Source organism: Phaethon lepturus, unplaced genomic scaffold (assembly GCF_000687285.1).
Source record: "Phaethon lepturus isolate BGI_N335 unplaced genomic scaffold, ASM68728v1 scaffold9589, whole genome shotgun sequence".
NCBI lineage: Eukaryota > Metazoa > Chordata > Aves > Phaethontiformes > Phaethontidae > Phaethon > Phaethon lepturus.
The window spans coordinates 56617-72660 of NW_010561237.1; the positions used below are offsets into that span (position 1 = coordinate 56617).

Sequence of the window (16044 nt, forward strand, 5' to 3'; positions counted from 1 at the left end):
CTGATTTTTTCCCATTGCAAAAGCCCTGCAACAGAATTTTCAGATTTCATTTTTTTCCTTTTCTCCCTTTTGTTTTCCAGCCCATCTTTGTAAATTATGGCTTTATGTAGAACAAGAATTTCACATGATGTTCCTCACATAACCCTGTCTTTCTGTGTTCATTGCAGGTGGGCTGTAAAGTAGCGGTTACCTTCTTCCTCTACTTCCTGGCAACCAATTACTACTGGATTCTGGTGGAAGGGCTCTATCTCCACAGCCTCATCTTCATGGCATTTTTCTCAGAGAAGAAGTATCTTTGGGGATTCACGTTATTTGGCTGGGGTAAGTCACGGTTGCTCATTATGGCTGACCTGTAGGAAGCCTGTTGAAGGTAGTCTTTGAACCAGATAGTGCATATACCTAAATATAGGAGAGGGGACAGAGGCAAGATGAGCATCAGAGACACAGTGACTCTTCTAAGGACAGGTTTGCTGTCTTGTGAAGCCTTTGTCATTTCTAAATTGTGTTATTTACACTGTGGCACTTCCAGGGTCCCTGGAAGGATCAGCCCAGGTTTGGAGAGACACTACATCTCGCCCTCCTTCCAGGGCAGCGGCTGTGTGCATGTGACAGTTTATTTTAGTGCACTTTCTGAGCCATCCGCAGCTCTGCCAAATGCCTCCCGCTGAGAAAGGGGCGTTGGGCTGGAGGGGCGGAAAGGTGCGTAAGGCTGTGAGCATCTGCTCCCAACGGCAGACCTAAGCTCTGAGTTCCTACCTCAGATCTCAGTTGCTTTAAAAAGCTCCTGAGGTTTCGTGAGTGTTGAGGCACTAGTAGGAACCTGCAATTTGTGGGGAAGACTTTTTTTTTCCCCCCTTTTCTTTTAACTTGGGCACCTTTTCCCAGAGTAAAGGATAAAGGGGCGGGATGTGGGTGCAGGGAGGGCGCTCACTGGTGGAAGGCATTGTGGGCACACACATTTCAGACGAGAATGTGCTTTCTGTTCACTTCTGGCATTAGCTTTGGCTTGCGAGGAGTTATGAGGTGCTGGTAGGCTGAGGACAATAAAACAACTGCCCACAGTTGTCTGAAGTGTGTGGACTGTAAGGGAGAACAGGAAACGTATTAGATGATCCTCGAGGACATAACGAAGAATAATGGGGTGTAGGTCTGCAAAGGAGCTTACAGCAGGAAAAACCTCTTCACGGGTGTCTATGGTTACCTCCAAACTGTATGGCCCAGGACCACTTCCCAGTTTCCAGGTCTAAAATGCACCTGGCCACATCCTGACTGCATTTTAGGACAAGATTAATGTATGCACCACACCATCCCCATCCCAGAACATGATTTCTTCTGGAAGAAAAACCTTGTCTTTAACAGTGGAGCTCTGAGCAAGCCCGGTAGTGCAGAACTGAGTTTATGGAGGATTGCAGGTTTTTGTTTTGTGAGAGCAAGCAAGGGGTTCAGCAACCCAGGGCAGTCCAGCCCGCAGGAGTCTCCCCAGCCTTCCTCCTTCCCACGTGCGATACTGGGGAGAAGGGGACCACAAGCTCCTTGCTAACCTTATGTTCAGCTGGTGCATACATCAGAAATTGCTGGTGCTGCCATATGATAAAGACAGGAGGTGTAAATAGGAGTCCCAAAGTGGGCATCCATCTCTCAGGCAAAGTTTATCCAGCTGGTAGTTTGGGGGTAAAATAAATAGAGACATTTTGGGGACAGGGCATTTCTTATCTCAGATGCCATGAGACAGAGAGGACTTTAGATGTCACCTTTTTTTCAAAACAAATTAACAAAAGACAAATCCCCAAAAAACCCCAAACCCCATTCTCTTCCAAACCCTCAAGCTACATAAAATTTGCTTCTCAGAAAATGGCATTAAACTGTACAGAGCAGACTTAAAGAAGCAATTCCCCAGAGCAAACCCTGGAAGAGAGGGAAGCAGCTGAAAAATAATGCCATATGTTTAACAAGAAAAACCAACTTGATGCTGTTGGTAATGCAGCCAAAGGAAAACAGTCTAACAGGCATGGGTTCCTCTCATTAATTCTTCCAACCACTGCCAGAGAATAATCATTTTATCAGCGCAACCACAAAGCCGAAGTCACACCTGTCACAACACCAATCATCTATGTGCTTCCAAAAGTTTGAGGCTGCTCAATTTGAATTCCTCTGGAATGAGAACATAGGATCCCTCCAGTCGCATTTGTTTTTGCTTTGTTTTGATTAGCATGATAATGTACACACACACCCCCGCACAGACGCATTGCTTTGATAGCTTTTGGGCACTGGAAAGGGCGACCCAATCCAAAACCCACTGGAGTCAGTGGAAAAACTCCAGTTCCCTGCAGTGGGCACTGGATCCTGCCCATACCTCAGCAATGAACGACAGGGAATCCGCGATAAATAATTATGACAGCCCACATAGGTACAGAAAAGAAAAGTTCGCCCCAAAAGCTGGGATTTTTTTTCTTGCTTGTGTAACAATGAACAGCAGTGGATTCATCCTGCCTGGAAATTTCCAAGGTGGGGGTACGGAGCAAAAATCACCCTACATCACCTTATTTCCAGACTACTGAGGAAACCGGAACATATAGTTACTCTTTGATGTCAGACCCAAGGACTTCTGTTGAGTCTTTTCAATCCACATCCTCACTGGCACACGGGAGCACAGCTCCGTGAAAGTCCACAGCACCCTTCTTGCAAGGGAGACGCTGGTGACAGAAAGGAACTTGTTCCTTGCCAGCACCCAGCAAAAATAAATAAATAATGATATTATGGGCAACAATAAATTCCCCAGCAGACTTCAAGTTCCCTGCAGCTGTTTTATGAAGGAAGTCTAAGAAGCATGACCAATAGCCAGAAAACCCAAGCTGATTCCACCGGCATTTTTCCTTCACACCATGTTAATCCCCCTCCCCATGCTGGTCTGCACTGGCTTTCAGCTGCGGTGGGAAGAAGGGTTGCAGTGAGACCTGGAAAAGACAAATAGATCGATGTTGCTGTTAGAGGTGCTCAGGTCCAAAAACTCGTGTTGGTGAGCCCTGCATGTTTGTCTAAGCAAGAAATCATCCTTGCCTGAAAGTGTTTGTACCTAACAAGACAAGAGGCATGAGGGCATTATTAGTCCTATTTGATATTAGGAAACTGTGGCACGGAGGGACTGAAAATACACACTCGTTGTTCCTCAGAGAGGTTTTCAGATAGCAGAGAACTGAGACCAGGTTTCTCCAGACCTACATAAGGTCTTTATTCATAAGCTTTCTTCTCCTAGCACTCGCTTTGCAACCGCCTCTCTTGCTCACAGCTTTCACACATGCATGAAAGCCGTTTTTCCAACTGCTAGGAGACACGTGCACAAGAAACACGACAGAGGGGAGTCAGGGGGTTGAGGTGGCCACCAGACTTTGCCCAGCTCGAGGTTTGCACTTTTTCCAGCTGATGGGGAGATACCTGACTTTATAGCACCTGCATTGTACACACTGTGTGTATGGACTGGAAATGCACAGCGCATACAATGTGGATTCTGTAGAAGTCACTCACGGCACCGCCGCCCGGTGGGGTTCGTCCTGCGTCACACCGGTCGTGCACGTGGGGTACATCCGTGCAAGGGGGGGGACATGCATGCGTCCATCCACGCCTGCATCTGTCTGCGCTCACAGCCACCAGGAGATAACGGGCTTTTTGGAGACTCATTTTCCTTTCTCTGGTGGGTTGGCCAGATGCATTTAACCACCTATGACTTTCCTGCTCACAGAGCTGCACCCTCTTGGGTGTCTTGCTGTTTGTGAATATCTTTGGATGTCTAACTTTGAGGACCTCAGTCCTGATTTTCAGGCTAATGGTTCTCCTGTCAATGGGCACTGTGAGTGCTCAGTGGGAGGGACTGTCAATCTTGGAGCATCACAGGACTTTCAAGTGGAGGCAGCAAAAAGTCAGTCATCACCCTCTAAAAGTTAAAGAGACGTTGGAGGCAAAAATAAGTCTTCTGACTCTTCACGTTGAAAGACTAGCTTACCAGAGTGGGAGGAAAAGACTGAACTCTAGAACTACCTGACAGCCCCAGCGCTCCATGTTACATTGGTGGAGAGAGAATCCAAAAATGGGGCAGACGAAAGGGAGGGAGAGGATTCATACCACTTTTTCCAAATTTAAGAACATTTACAATTGTTCACGCTGCAGAGAAAGAACGATGTAAGAGACACAGAAAGACAAATGCAGCAATAAAACTGGTGCCAGGAATTCGCTTTGTGTGTTTTGCAGAAAATGTCAAGGAACCTTTTCCTAAGCTTGCCTGAACGCAGTGAGGTAACAGTGCACAGGGCACAATAAATCCACACATAGGGATTTTTTAGGTATAATTATTTTCTCCTGTATATTTTATTGTTGCTAGGAACCTTGAACACAGCACAGGACTAGTATGAATGGGAACAGTGTCTTTTCTGAAGTGCAAGTACGTGTCAAACACATCCAAGCCTCTGAAACAACCCATCTTTCAAACTTAAAGCTTCACAATAGTGGGTGAGCATCCACCATCTCGCAGGCAGGCAGCAGGCACGTCAGCCTCTCGACATGGCCAGTTTCTCAGTCGATGTGGTATCGACGTCGTATCGAATAAAGTTATACCAGCAAAGCTATATGCGTTTCAGCCTTTGACAGCTCGGCCCGTAGTCCGCAGCATGCGCGTATTAGTCGTAGAGAGGTGATTAACAGTGAGGAGGGAATAGACGGTGCCTGTTACAATAAATCACCACCTTCCCCAAGCCCTCGGCTGCAACACGCTGCCGGGCTCCCAGTGCAATAGGTTAAGTGTTTTCTCTCCAGTGCCGGCCATGGCAGGGGATGGCGAAGCAGGGAGCATTCCTTATAAACGTATCTTTGTAGGCAGGGCTGCTGCGCCGGTCCTGAGTGAGGCTCTGTGTTTAATTATTTATGCTTTCTTATATTACCACGGCATTTAAAGGTTCCAGCCAAGATAACGGCCCCGTTGTCCATGTGTGTGAGACAGGCATCCCTGCTCCACACCCCAGCTCAGGAAAGCGTCCGTGGTCAGGAAAGCCTTTAAGCACCCTAATGAGACTTAAGTGCATGCTGAAAGTTAAGCGTGTGCTTATGCATGCCGAGCCCCAATAAGCTTAGACTGTGAACAGAATATTTACAGTCATCGGTGATAAATGTCGCCTTTATTTATTTTTTAATTTTTTTTTCATCTGAAAGGGACTATTCTTCTTGAATTTGTGGAAGCTACTGTGGATTTGATCCTGCCTTTTAAGGGAAGCCAGTAGGGGACTCAGTTGTACAAATAAAGCAGAACTGGACCCTAAAAAAATAAATAGAAGATTGCATTTGTATAGTGGTGATTCTTTTACTTTTCACAGGGAAAAGATGATGCCCAGTGTAACTGTGCTGAAATAAGGACGGTTCATTTGGGAGTGAGCCTTTGGCTGGAGTATTTTGCAGGCATTACCCTAAATTCTAGCGTTTATCTGCTTCATGCAGCAAGTCTCTCGCACTTACCAGAGCTTCTAATCCATCCAGCCCTGTCCTGGGAGAAACGGTCTGAGCCTGACTCCAGATCCACCTTTCCTGGACATCAGGGGAAGGGAACAAATATCTTGGGAAAGGTGTGCTGCACAAAACCCTCCTCTGCTTCAAATTGAATGAGTTGGTTAGAGGAGGTACCGGTCAGCCAGGTTCAAGCACTACAGGCTATGACTCTATAAAGTAGTGCTAGAGGAAAGGCACGGGACCTTGACGATTTGTCTTGCCAAGTCCATGACCCATCTCCCGCCCAGACCCGAGCATCTCTCAGGCATGAACCGGGAGGTAGCTTAAGCCTGGACCGCCCCGGCCAGCTACTTGGGAAAGCAAGCTGCTCCATTTGAAAGCCAGGAGAGTTCAGCAAGGTGGACATGTCCAGACCGTGACATTTGTCTTCCAAAAAATGCTCCCTGCCACTGGTTTGGTTCACCATTTGGGTTACAGAAGAGATGCGAGACCAAGATCAGGCTTTCCTAGCCTAAATTATGGTTGAATATTTTAAAGCTGCTTCTTCCACCTTCTACTAGCCCACTACACCTGGGCTTATGGTAACAGAGCCCTCTAGTCCTCCTACTCACCCCACTTGACCTGTGTTTTTTTGCAGGACTCCCTGCTGTATTTGTTACAGCGTGGGCCAGCGTGAGAGCCACTCTAGCCGACACAGAGTAAGTCTCATGGGATTTTCTCTTCTCCCTTTTACATGTGACGTTTTTGTGGGGCTTTTGGCAATAGTGACTGTGAGTGAACCGAAAGGAAAAAAGGAACCAGGTAAAGCCAGAAGTGACTTCTACTATGAAGTTAGCAAACCTGGGGGGCAAGGGGCAGGGAAGGATAAGGTAGGTGCAACTTTCCTAGCTTTCCTTTTTTTCCTAAAAATTTTATTTTTCCTTAAATTTTCCTAATTTTACAGAATTTGATAAATGTGACCACTTGCAGCTGTTATCCCTGGGGGCTAAGGGAGACTGCTCAGAGCTAGGCAGAGACAGGAGAGGTATCTTTAAAATCCTGAATGAATGGGAATGAAGTTGGAGATACCAGGTTCAGCACAGTCGAAGGAGGTGGTGCAGAGCTGACGGGGGGGTGACGTTGTAGCTCCTCACTGCAGGAGGTGTGGATGCCAGCATGTCCTTAGGTTTAAACAACATTTATAAAAATTCATGGAAAATAAATTCCTCCAGAAATATTAAATACTCAGTAATGTTGTGGCTCATGAAGCCGTCCTGAACTGCTGATCATAGGAAGAATGTTCTAGAAAACTATCACTACCTGCTTGCCTGTTCCACGTGAAATACCACCTTCTGGCTACTGTCAGAAACAAGATACTGGATCAGTTGCTTCTTTGATCCTACACATGCACCCTCATGGCCTCATAATTTTACAGTATGCTGAATGAAGGTTTCGTAGCATCAATCTTCAAAACCCAAACCAATCGTATTTTCCCCCAATAATGCACAGGCTTGACCACACAACGGGGTTCATCTGCCGACGATCTGCCAGCAAAAGTGTGGGGATCCCCAGGCAACTTTTCAAATGGCTTTGCCTGGGAGGGGACTGCTTTGCAAACGGGATTTCAGGTCCAGGCTTGGGAGGACGGAGTGGCACAGCTACTGGAGTGTGACGCATCTGCATTGGCACCGGCTCGTCCTCGTAGAGACTTCCAGTCAGCACCGGTGGTTTCTCTGCCCCTGCCTCTCGCTTTCCTTGAATAGCTGCCTGGGCAGCTTTTGGCCCGTGAAATCTAAACTGCAGCTTGCCATGTGGGGGCTGTCTGGCTCAGATAAAGGAAAGCCTGTGGCATTCCTCTCTCCGTGGTTGGAGAGAATTCAAACAGAGTAATTAACACTGAGTGACCTTATTCAATGGCTGCTGGAAACGCCTGGGAGGAAATAGTGTTCAGCCCCTCCTTGGCAGATGGAGGACCGGAGCCCAGCATCCCCGCCACCAGCAGTTTGCCCTTCCACTCCTCCCTTGGACAAGGGCTGAAGCTGAAGAGGAGATAAAGGCTTTGGTAGGGCATGGCTGGGTCTCACTGCAAGAGCAGGGCTGGAGGAAGCACAGGAACTGAATGTAGAACCACAGCACTGTCCTCATCGTCATGTCTTCAGACAGGACCTGCCCCCATGCAAAGTTGTGCAGGTTGATTCTGAGGGGTAGTATTAGGCCATTTCAGCCTCTCTTGTTTTCCTGAAAGCTGGATTACTCTTAGTGTAGTACACTCTTAGTGTAGTTTTTTCTGGTAAGGAGGTGAAGAAGTGGAAAAGTGTGTGTTCCTGCCCAGAAGGGACAAGTCTTTGTGGCTGTGGAAGCAGCTGTTCCACCATCTGGAGAGCATAACTTTAAATGTGTTTAATAATGGTTTCTATTTTGAATAGTATAACAGCAAGAGAAGGGCTATTTCGAAGTCATGCTGACTGAAGGCATGGTTAGAGCTAGACCCTTCCACCACACCAGGCTTTGGAGGAACACCTCCTTCCAAGGCGGATTCATCCAACAAGACACTTGAGTTTGTTGCTCTTTGTAAGCAGTGGTTTCCTGACGGGATATCAATCTCTTCTCAGGTGTTGGGACTTGAGTGCTGGCAATTTAAAATGGATTATTCAGGTGCCCATCCTGGCAGCTATCGTGGTGAGTACTGGCTGATTGCAAGGGGTGGGAAGCAGTGCCTTTGGTTGGTGCAGGCTCAGTGCGAAGGGTTGAGCAGGCTGCCCTACTTCCAATCACCCTCTTAATCCAGCTCCTGCCTTAATAGTGTGGAGTCTCTGTATAGCCACCTTAAGGGCCTTATATTTGACCTGCCTGGAAGTTTGATAGCTGCCTGTGGCAGAGGGGCTTAAGAGCAATTTCAGGTTTTGCTTAGGAGAGAAAAATGACACAGGGGTAAGTCCCTAGAATGATTAATGAAACAAACATTCAAGCCAATTATTTCCAACCCATGAGATACTGAAAATTCTCAGGGGCCGTAACATTCCTCACCAGGCATCTCTAGTGGGTTCTGTAGCTGGACCAAACCTTTTCCCTGAGCATGCTTCAGTGTCATCACATTGTTTCAGGCTCGTCTTTCTGAACTGATAAAAACTTGTCATACCTCAAAGGTTGAGATGAGAGTTAAACCATCCCAGCTATGATCGGACATGATGTTAATTACTGATGGAAGATCACTTCAGCCCCCACCCAGGAGCCAGAGGGGAGAGAAAGGATATAAGTTACATTATCCAAACACAGGACTAAGCTCTCATAAGCTGGAGAGGTCGTTATAAGATGTGATTATCTGCACAAGGGGACTTCAGTGGGTGGTTATGTGTTTGCCTGAGCAGGGTCGTAATTAGCTAGAGATCCTACTTTCGCAGTTTTCATTTACTATTCTCTTTGCTCCCTCTGTCTTTCTCTACGGTTCTTCATTACTCCATCTTCTGATGGTTAGATGAGCACATGCAATAGAGCATTTCCAATCCCATGCATCTTAGTCTCCCTCTACATTCATCCATGAGTAGCTGAGTGAAGTCAGAAAGAATCTCTGTATAGTCTTCAGAGGGTTTTGCGTCAAGTTCTATATATTTCCTTCTGACTCACAAATATGGGGACCTTGGAAGATGATCAGTATGGGTGAGAAGAAAATCAGACCATCTGCATATAAACAGCAGGAAAGTTTCTGAGGTGAATATGCTTATATGCTCAATTAGGTGAGCTGCTTTGGACTTTGGGGGTGGGGTTCTTCATCAAAATTTCCTTTTGGTGGAAATTCTCCACCTGGCTCTAGCAATTAGTTCTGCACCTTGGAAGAAACAAATCACCAAACCCACATCGCGGTCATTGGAAACGAAATAGTAGGATGGAGAAGAAAGTTCAGATAGTTCAACTAGATGAATGCCAGCAAGCCCGTTGCATTTAATTTAAAGCCCAATTAGCAGAGGAGAAAGAGCTCAATTGAGGCTCATCCTTGTAAAAATAATGTTTCTCCATGAGGCTCTGCTGTGCTTGTACCCTGGCTATTTGCAAATGCAGCTATTTATCATGCAAAAATATTCTGTGGGTTGTTTCTGTTTAATTTCTGTGGGTTCATATTGTTCACTTGGCTGCCTTTTCAATTCCCACACTGGCTGGTCATATGTTGCTGGACTAAGTTATGCATTTTCTGGATGTACTTGCAGAGAATTTAGAGGCTGAGGGGCTTAAAACCCCTCCACTCTGCTGCTAACTTTGATGTTATTCAATTGTCTGGATTTCTTTTAAAACTTAGCACATGTTTCAGGAAGTAAGAGATATTTCCCTCCTGACTGTGATAAGGTTGGACATCTTCAATTTAGCCGACAAATGCAGAACAAGATCCCACTTTTGAGCCTTTGAAGCTAGAAAAACTCATACGAGAAACAAAGCCTGCCTTTTTTTTTTTTTCCTTTCAGATTGGTTTCCAATGAAAATGAATTATATGCCCCCAGGCTGTGTGCTTCTCCGCCTGTTGGTCTATCCATCCCTTCCTTATGACTTTTGTGCCAGTCAGTAAATTCCAACCAAATGTAACTAAGGGAATGGGGTTGCATGGATGTTAAATTCCCACAAACCTCATGAAAACAGTCAAACAGATACAGGAGAGAAATTCTGCTAATGCCCCCTCAAGGAAAACGGCATAGTACGACCTTACCCCCTTTTTAACACAGAGGAGAGCTGTACAAAATGAACTTGCACCTCGTTAAAGGAGAAGGAATCCAACCACAGAAGACAAAGCCATAGCAAACCAGGCCATGTTCGTTCAGCAGCTCAGGGAACTACTTGTTTTAACAGTGAGCATAATTAACCATTGGAACGACTTACCAATGGTTGTGGTAGGACCTCCGTCATGGAAATACTGAAACGCAGATCTGCAATAGCTGAAACAAAAATGAATACAAGGAGGTCTTATGGACTGCGTTTTGCAGGAGATCAAACTAGAGGTTCACAATGGTCCCTTCTGGCGTAAAACTATGAGCCTGTGTGTGGCATGGTAATTTGTTTCCTTGAAATGCTGCTATACCGGCATCTGAAAGGTCAAATGACTGTCGCAAGCCTCCAGAGAAACCCATAGGCACCAGCGTTAGCCCAGCAACACAGACCTGCCCAGTGCAGGCGGTTACACAATGGTTCTGTTTGTGGCCCTGCTGTAGTCCCAAAAATGGGTTTTTCTGGGGCAGCAGCAGGTGTAATCCCAGCCCTAGTGAAACCAATCTCTGAGAAGTTCCAAAAAGCTGGGAATCACTCAAGCATCTCCCCATTTTTCTTCTCTGTTAAATGGCAGCATAGCCATGAGATGTTGCCGTTACCTTGTGCTGTGTGTGTCATCACGAGCATGTTCCTGCAGGACTAGCTTGGTTGAGCGGCTGGCCACAAGATGGGTTTATAGATGTGGCTCCCTGCATAAGAAGTAGATATTACTTCCTTACTGTCCTTATCTGGTCCATAATAAACACTCTTCCAGAGGGAGAGTTAGCAGTAGACATACAACACAAGTTTTACAGTTATATTGCCCTTCTGCATTCTTGATCTGTCATCTCTAGTTAGGTCAACTCTATGTCTTCATCATGGTGCAGTTTGCTTGTTCTTCTTTTCTTTTGCATACGGAAATATGGAAAGGCATCCTACTAAAGCTTCTCTTAGCCTGAGGAGATCTTAATCTTGTGTGGCCTGTAAGAGACAAATATAACCTCATTTCACTCTGCTCCCTGGACCCCAAACTAAGTTTGAGATGTTTATGAGGCTGTGAAAATAATTGTATGGAGTTTTAAAAAAGATGACGTGAAAAATTCTGAGAGTTGCCTGTAGTCCATACCTCAAAATGCCTGGTAAGCACTGCCTTATATATTGATATCGTACCCAATTATCAGGTGACTGCTGGGCTGCTAGCTCAGATTAGGTGTTTCCATGTGAGATGCCCACACTTTGTGGGCAGAGAAAGCCATTCCCTTCTCTGTCTCAACCATTCAGGTTAAACACAGCTGACCAGATCCCACCAGACACTGGGTCTTTCCTGTAGAGCTCACCCCTTCCACAGGACAAGCTCTCCCAGGAGGAGCTTCATACACAGCACCATCAGGTCACTGTGTGCCACAGCCCCTTGACTCATCTTGGGGAAAGCATTGACTAAACAACGTTATCATCATCTGGATATTTCTTGACAGTTATGCTTTCTTTGCTGTTTTTTTTTCCCCACCTCTTCCAGGTAAATTTTATTCTTTTTATCAACATTATCAGAGTCCTAGCAACGAAGCTACGAGAGACGAATGCAGGGAGGTGTGACTCAAGACAACAGTACAGGTGAGTCACATACCCTTTCCACTTTCTGGGAGATGTCAAAGTCCCTATTTCACCTCCTTGACTACAGAGGGAGCCCAGGGTGACTAGTTCATGGTTTCTACACTGTAGACACCTAAAACAAGGTGAGAAGAGTGTCATCTTCCAAGTCTGATAATGCAGCATGAATCCACAGCAGTTTGGACATCTCCTAAACCTTTCAAATCCAACCTGGGGGACCTGCTTCATGGGTTAAAGAGAGGAATTCAGTCTCTTCAGCCAGTTTGGAAATGACTGTGCTGGCCTTTAACCAAAAGCGCAAAAATAAAAGTACTGCTTATGTTGTTGAAGACCCTAAAACTTGTACCAATTTATTTATTTCTAGTAATTTCCCTCCTGTGCTTTGTAAAACTTGGTCTATTTGTTCAATTTGCCCTTCAGTGGGTGTTTCAGTGCTTTTGCTGAAATGAAAAAAGATTCCTGACTCCTTGCTGGAAATCTGGCCTTTCTTTGTTTTGTTTTCCTTTGTTCTGCCAACTCTTCTCTCTTGACAATTTAGAATATTTGTAGCATGGTCAAAACTGGACAGAAAAAGCAGATTGCTGAGACACCTCAGCTGTTTGAGAGCTCCTGAGGCTTCTCATAACCTTCTGAGCTGGACTGACCAGCACGACACATGCAAAGGGGGGGGAAGCAGAATGATTTGGGCTACAAACCATGAGCTCATTGCTACTGTCTCACTCTCCAAACACAAGACATTTCATCTGAAGTGGGAATGAGATCTGGCAGGAAAACACCTCTCCATTTTTTCTTTGCTGCCCTGTCAGGGCTCTGATTTATCTATTTGTTTATTTCTCCCTGGCTGAAGCTTGCTATTAATTATGGTTTGGATGGGGCCTTCTCCTTTTAATGTGTTAAATTCCCTCAGTGGTTTCCAGTTGCTGGACAGAGGAGGTACCAGGTCTTTCTGGTAGTGATGTCTGCCCTTCTCAATAATTGCCTGCACTTGGTGACTTGCTGTAACTCTTGGCAGAAAGTTTAATCCTTCAATTAACATCACTTCCAGGCAAGGCTGGTTCCCTCAGGAGCAAACCCAGCCAAGTACTCAGGGTTGTATTTTACCTCCCCCCAGCCCCAGCACTGGTCTTACGTGAGATGGAGCTTCTTCTTTAAATAGGACCTTTCCCGGTGATATTGGAGTCCAAAGCACCTCCTAAGAGTCCTCACCTCCTGCTTACCCCATAATGCACCATCCTCTTCCCCTCGATATCTAGAACAATCCTGCTCCCAGGTGCACTTCCATCTCTACCAGCCCTCCTCATTACGCAGGAGGCACTAACCCAGGGTGGACCTTCGTGTCTTGTCTCAATAAGCAGGCAGAATCATGGAATCACAGAATGGCTGCGGTTGGAAGGGACCTCTGGAGGTCATCTAGTCCAACACCCGCCGCTCAAGAGCTGTCAGCTACTGTAGGTTGTATAGGGCTGTGTCCAGGTGTAAGCTGAAGCAGAACCATCCTTTAGGGACAAGGGGATTTAGTGCCAGTCAGACGCTGGGGACTGGAAGCAGCAGAACAAATTTCTTTCCACTCGCCTTTCCACCCTCTACCCATGATCCTGACCCAAAGTCTGAGGCTGAAGAAGACATCTCAATGTGTTCATCACCAGTACCTACAGCAGCAGCACACAGGGCCATGCATGTGGAGAGGCTTCGACTAGCACATCAGGACATGCTGGAGGATAGACTGGGTTGTGGCACATGCCATAAGAGAAGCAACAATTTGAAATTGCAGGTGGACACAGTGCCTGTGTAAATATAAGATAGCCAAGCCTAGCTAAGGGGGGCATTTGAGCCGGAAAGAAATTACGTACCACTTTTGTCCAAGGTATGAGGTGGATGAGCCTGGCTGGGATGTTCATTCCATCTACTAATTTCCTCTGTGTCTTTCTCTTTCCTTATTGCTGCAGGAAGCTGCTGAAATCTACCCTTGTCCTTATGCCTCTGTTTGGCGTTCACTATATTGTTTTCATGGCTATGCCATACACAGATGTGTCAGGGATTCTTTGGCAAGTTCAAATGCACTATGAAATGCTGTTCAACTCTTTCCAGGTATTGTAACTGTTAAACTATGGGGGCCAAGCACGAGAATTTCAATGGGGGCAGGAGGGAAATGAGAGTGCAAGGTGGTGTCTTTGGAAGCAGGGCTGTTTTTGCAATACACCAAATTTCATTCACAAGGTGATTTGGCAGCAGTTTGGCATCATGTTTTATATTTGCAAAACACAATGTATAAAGGCTCAGTGTGTCCAACAAAAAAATCTTCCTGTTGAAAGATAACTTGCCCCACAAAATAAATCCCTTTAGATCCAGGTTAGATGTAAGCTGGTAGAGAACCTCAGAGACATGTTGTTTCACATTAGCTTCCAATTTGCTTGTCCCAAGTTGTCTTTCAGTCCTGTGAATGGATTCCTCAGTTCTAGGTTTGGGCACAAGGCAGGTTCAGTTACAGGACTGGTCCTATACAAGGCACTGCAGCAAGAATACAGAACTCTCTACAAGCAGAGCAGTGTTTGATCATCACTGCACACTCTCCCCTGAGAGACTAACTTTTGGCTCGCATGCTACTACCTATCGTCATGGTTGACCAGTGTGGATGATGAAAGGTGGATCGTGGGTCTGGCCAGATGCCAGTTTCGAGAAACTGTAAGGCAGATGGGGACCAAGCTTGCATTCGTGTGCTTATACAATTCCTGTTGGGTCCAGATGGGCTAAAATAGTCGGTGACCTGAGCAAGACCTGGGTAAACCATTGGCCAACAAAAAGATGAGGATGGTTTGCTCACATCTGAATTCCTTTACTGAACCCACTCAGCCAGTTCTGCGCTACACATGGACTTCACTAGCAACCAGAGCTGGAAAAGTCCCATCAGGACCATATTCCACCCTCTTGTCGTGCAACAGGATCCGCTACATGTAAAACACTGGAAAGGTTTATCCAATATGTTCATAAACACTTCCAGTTGAGAGAGACCCCATCACCTTCCCAGGCACCCATCATCATCTCAGAAACTTCACAAAAGATCTGGGGGTGAAAATAGACCTGTTTGTTAGCTGAATCATGACCCAGAGGGCTTATATAGTCTACCTGCTTTGTCAATAGTCTGCAGGGATATGGCTGTGTTCATGTGTCTCATACACCACTGAACAAAACAAGGCGCCTTACGCATATCGTACACAGCATATCATGAATGTCACTGATTTCAGAGAAAAACAGGGACACTGGGCAGCACCACCAGGAAAGAGATACTGACATGTAGCAAGAGTAACATTAATATGTTGTTTCTTCTTCCTCCTAGGGATTTTTTGTTGCCATCATATACTGTTTTTGCAATGGAGAGGTAAGTCTCCAGCTTCTTAGTTATTTCCCTCCTTTGTTAGGTTAGTTTACCACACATAGATGGTAAAGTGGATGCGCGTCAGCATATCATAGAATCATAGAATCTTTGGGTGGGAAGAGGCCTGTAAAGGCCATCTAGCCCACCCCCTGCCATGAGCAGGGACATCTTCAACCAGAGCAGGTTGCTCAGAGCCCCGTCCAACCTGACCTGGGATGTTTCCAGGAATGGGGCATCGGCCACCTCTCTGGGCAACCTGGGCCAGGATTTCACCATCCTCTTATTCTTGAGATGCAACCCTGTTTTGCACTCAGTGAAAAATCTGTCAGACCACATAGAAAGTTCATATCCTTGGTTTTGGTCATGTAAGACATCCGGGTCAATATGTCACTAATAAATGAGCCATTGGAAGTAGCTAATGGAGAAAAAATAATGTGTTTTTTCTTTTCCCAGCACAAGTGCTGTTTAGTACTGCTTAATTTCACATTTATGGCAGGAAGAAAAGTGTATTTATAGAGTAGCTGCCTAACCAGCAAGCTCTTTTGATTGTCCAGACTTTTTTGACCTTTTTTTCTATTTCCAGAGCGATATGCTTTAATGTCTTTGGTTCTGTTAATTCCCTCTATGGCTGCAAACTAAGAAACTAGATGGTTAGTGGTTGCACAGCGGGAGAGAACAGAGCTACTTTCATGGCCCAGCATAAGGCTGGATTGGCCTAAGTTTATGGACTTTAAGGAGAAATGCAACTACAAATATGTTGTTTATGTTCTACCATAAGGGGAATTGATCTCATCCTAGCTTTAGCCATCTAAAAGGGGGACACTCAGTCTAAAGCAGTCAGCTAAATTCTTTCTAGAGGAAATTTCTAG

The 16044-nt window shown here is 45.7% G+C and overlaps 1 protein-coding gene across 1 annotated transcript in view; it reads left to right on the forward strand.

The window, feature by feature from the left end:
• The window catches only part of LOC104626110 (parathyroid hormone/parathyroid hormone-related peptide receptor-like), a gene marked incomplete at both ends in the record, with an annotated part of 53181 nt that extends 38003 nt beyond the window's left edge, over positions 1 to 15178 (forward strand). The window contains 6 exons of the mRNA XM_010293940.1: positions 168 to 321; positions 6125 to 6185; positions 8079 to 8145; positions 11711 to 11805; positions 13749 to 13890; positions 15137 to 15178. Coding sequence (XP_010292242.1) covers positions 168 to 321; positions 6125 to 6185; positions 8079 to 8145; positions 11711 to 11805; positions 13749 to 13890; positions 15137 to 15178 — 561 coding nt within the window. The remainder of the gene's footprint in view (positions 1 to 167; positions 322 to 6124; positions 6186 to 8078; positions 8146 to 11710; positions 11806 to 13748; positions 13891 to 15136) is intronic.
• Between the last annotated feature and the right edge of the window lie 866 nt (positions 15179 to 16044).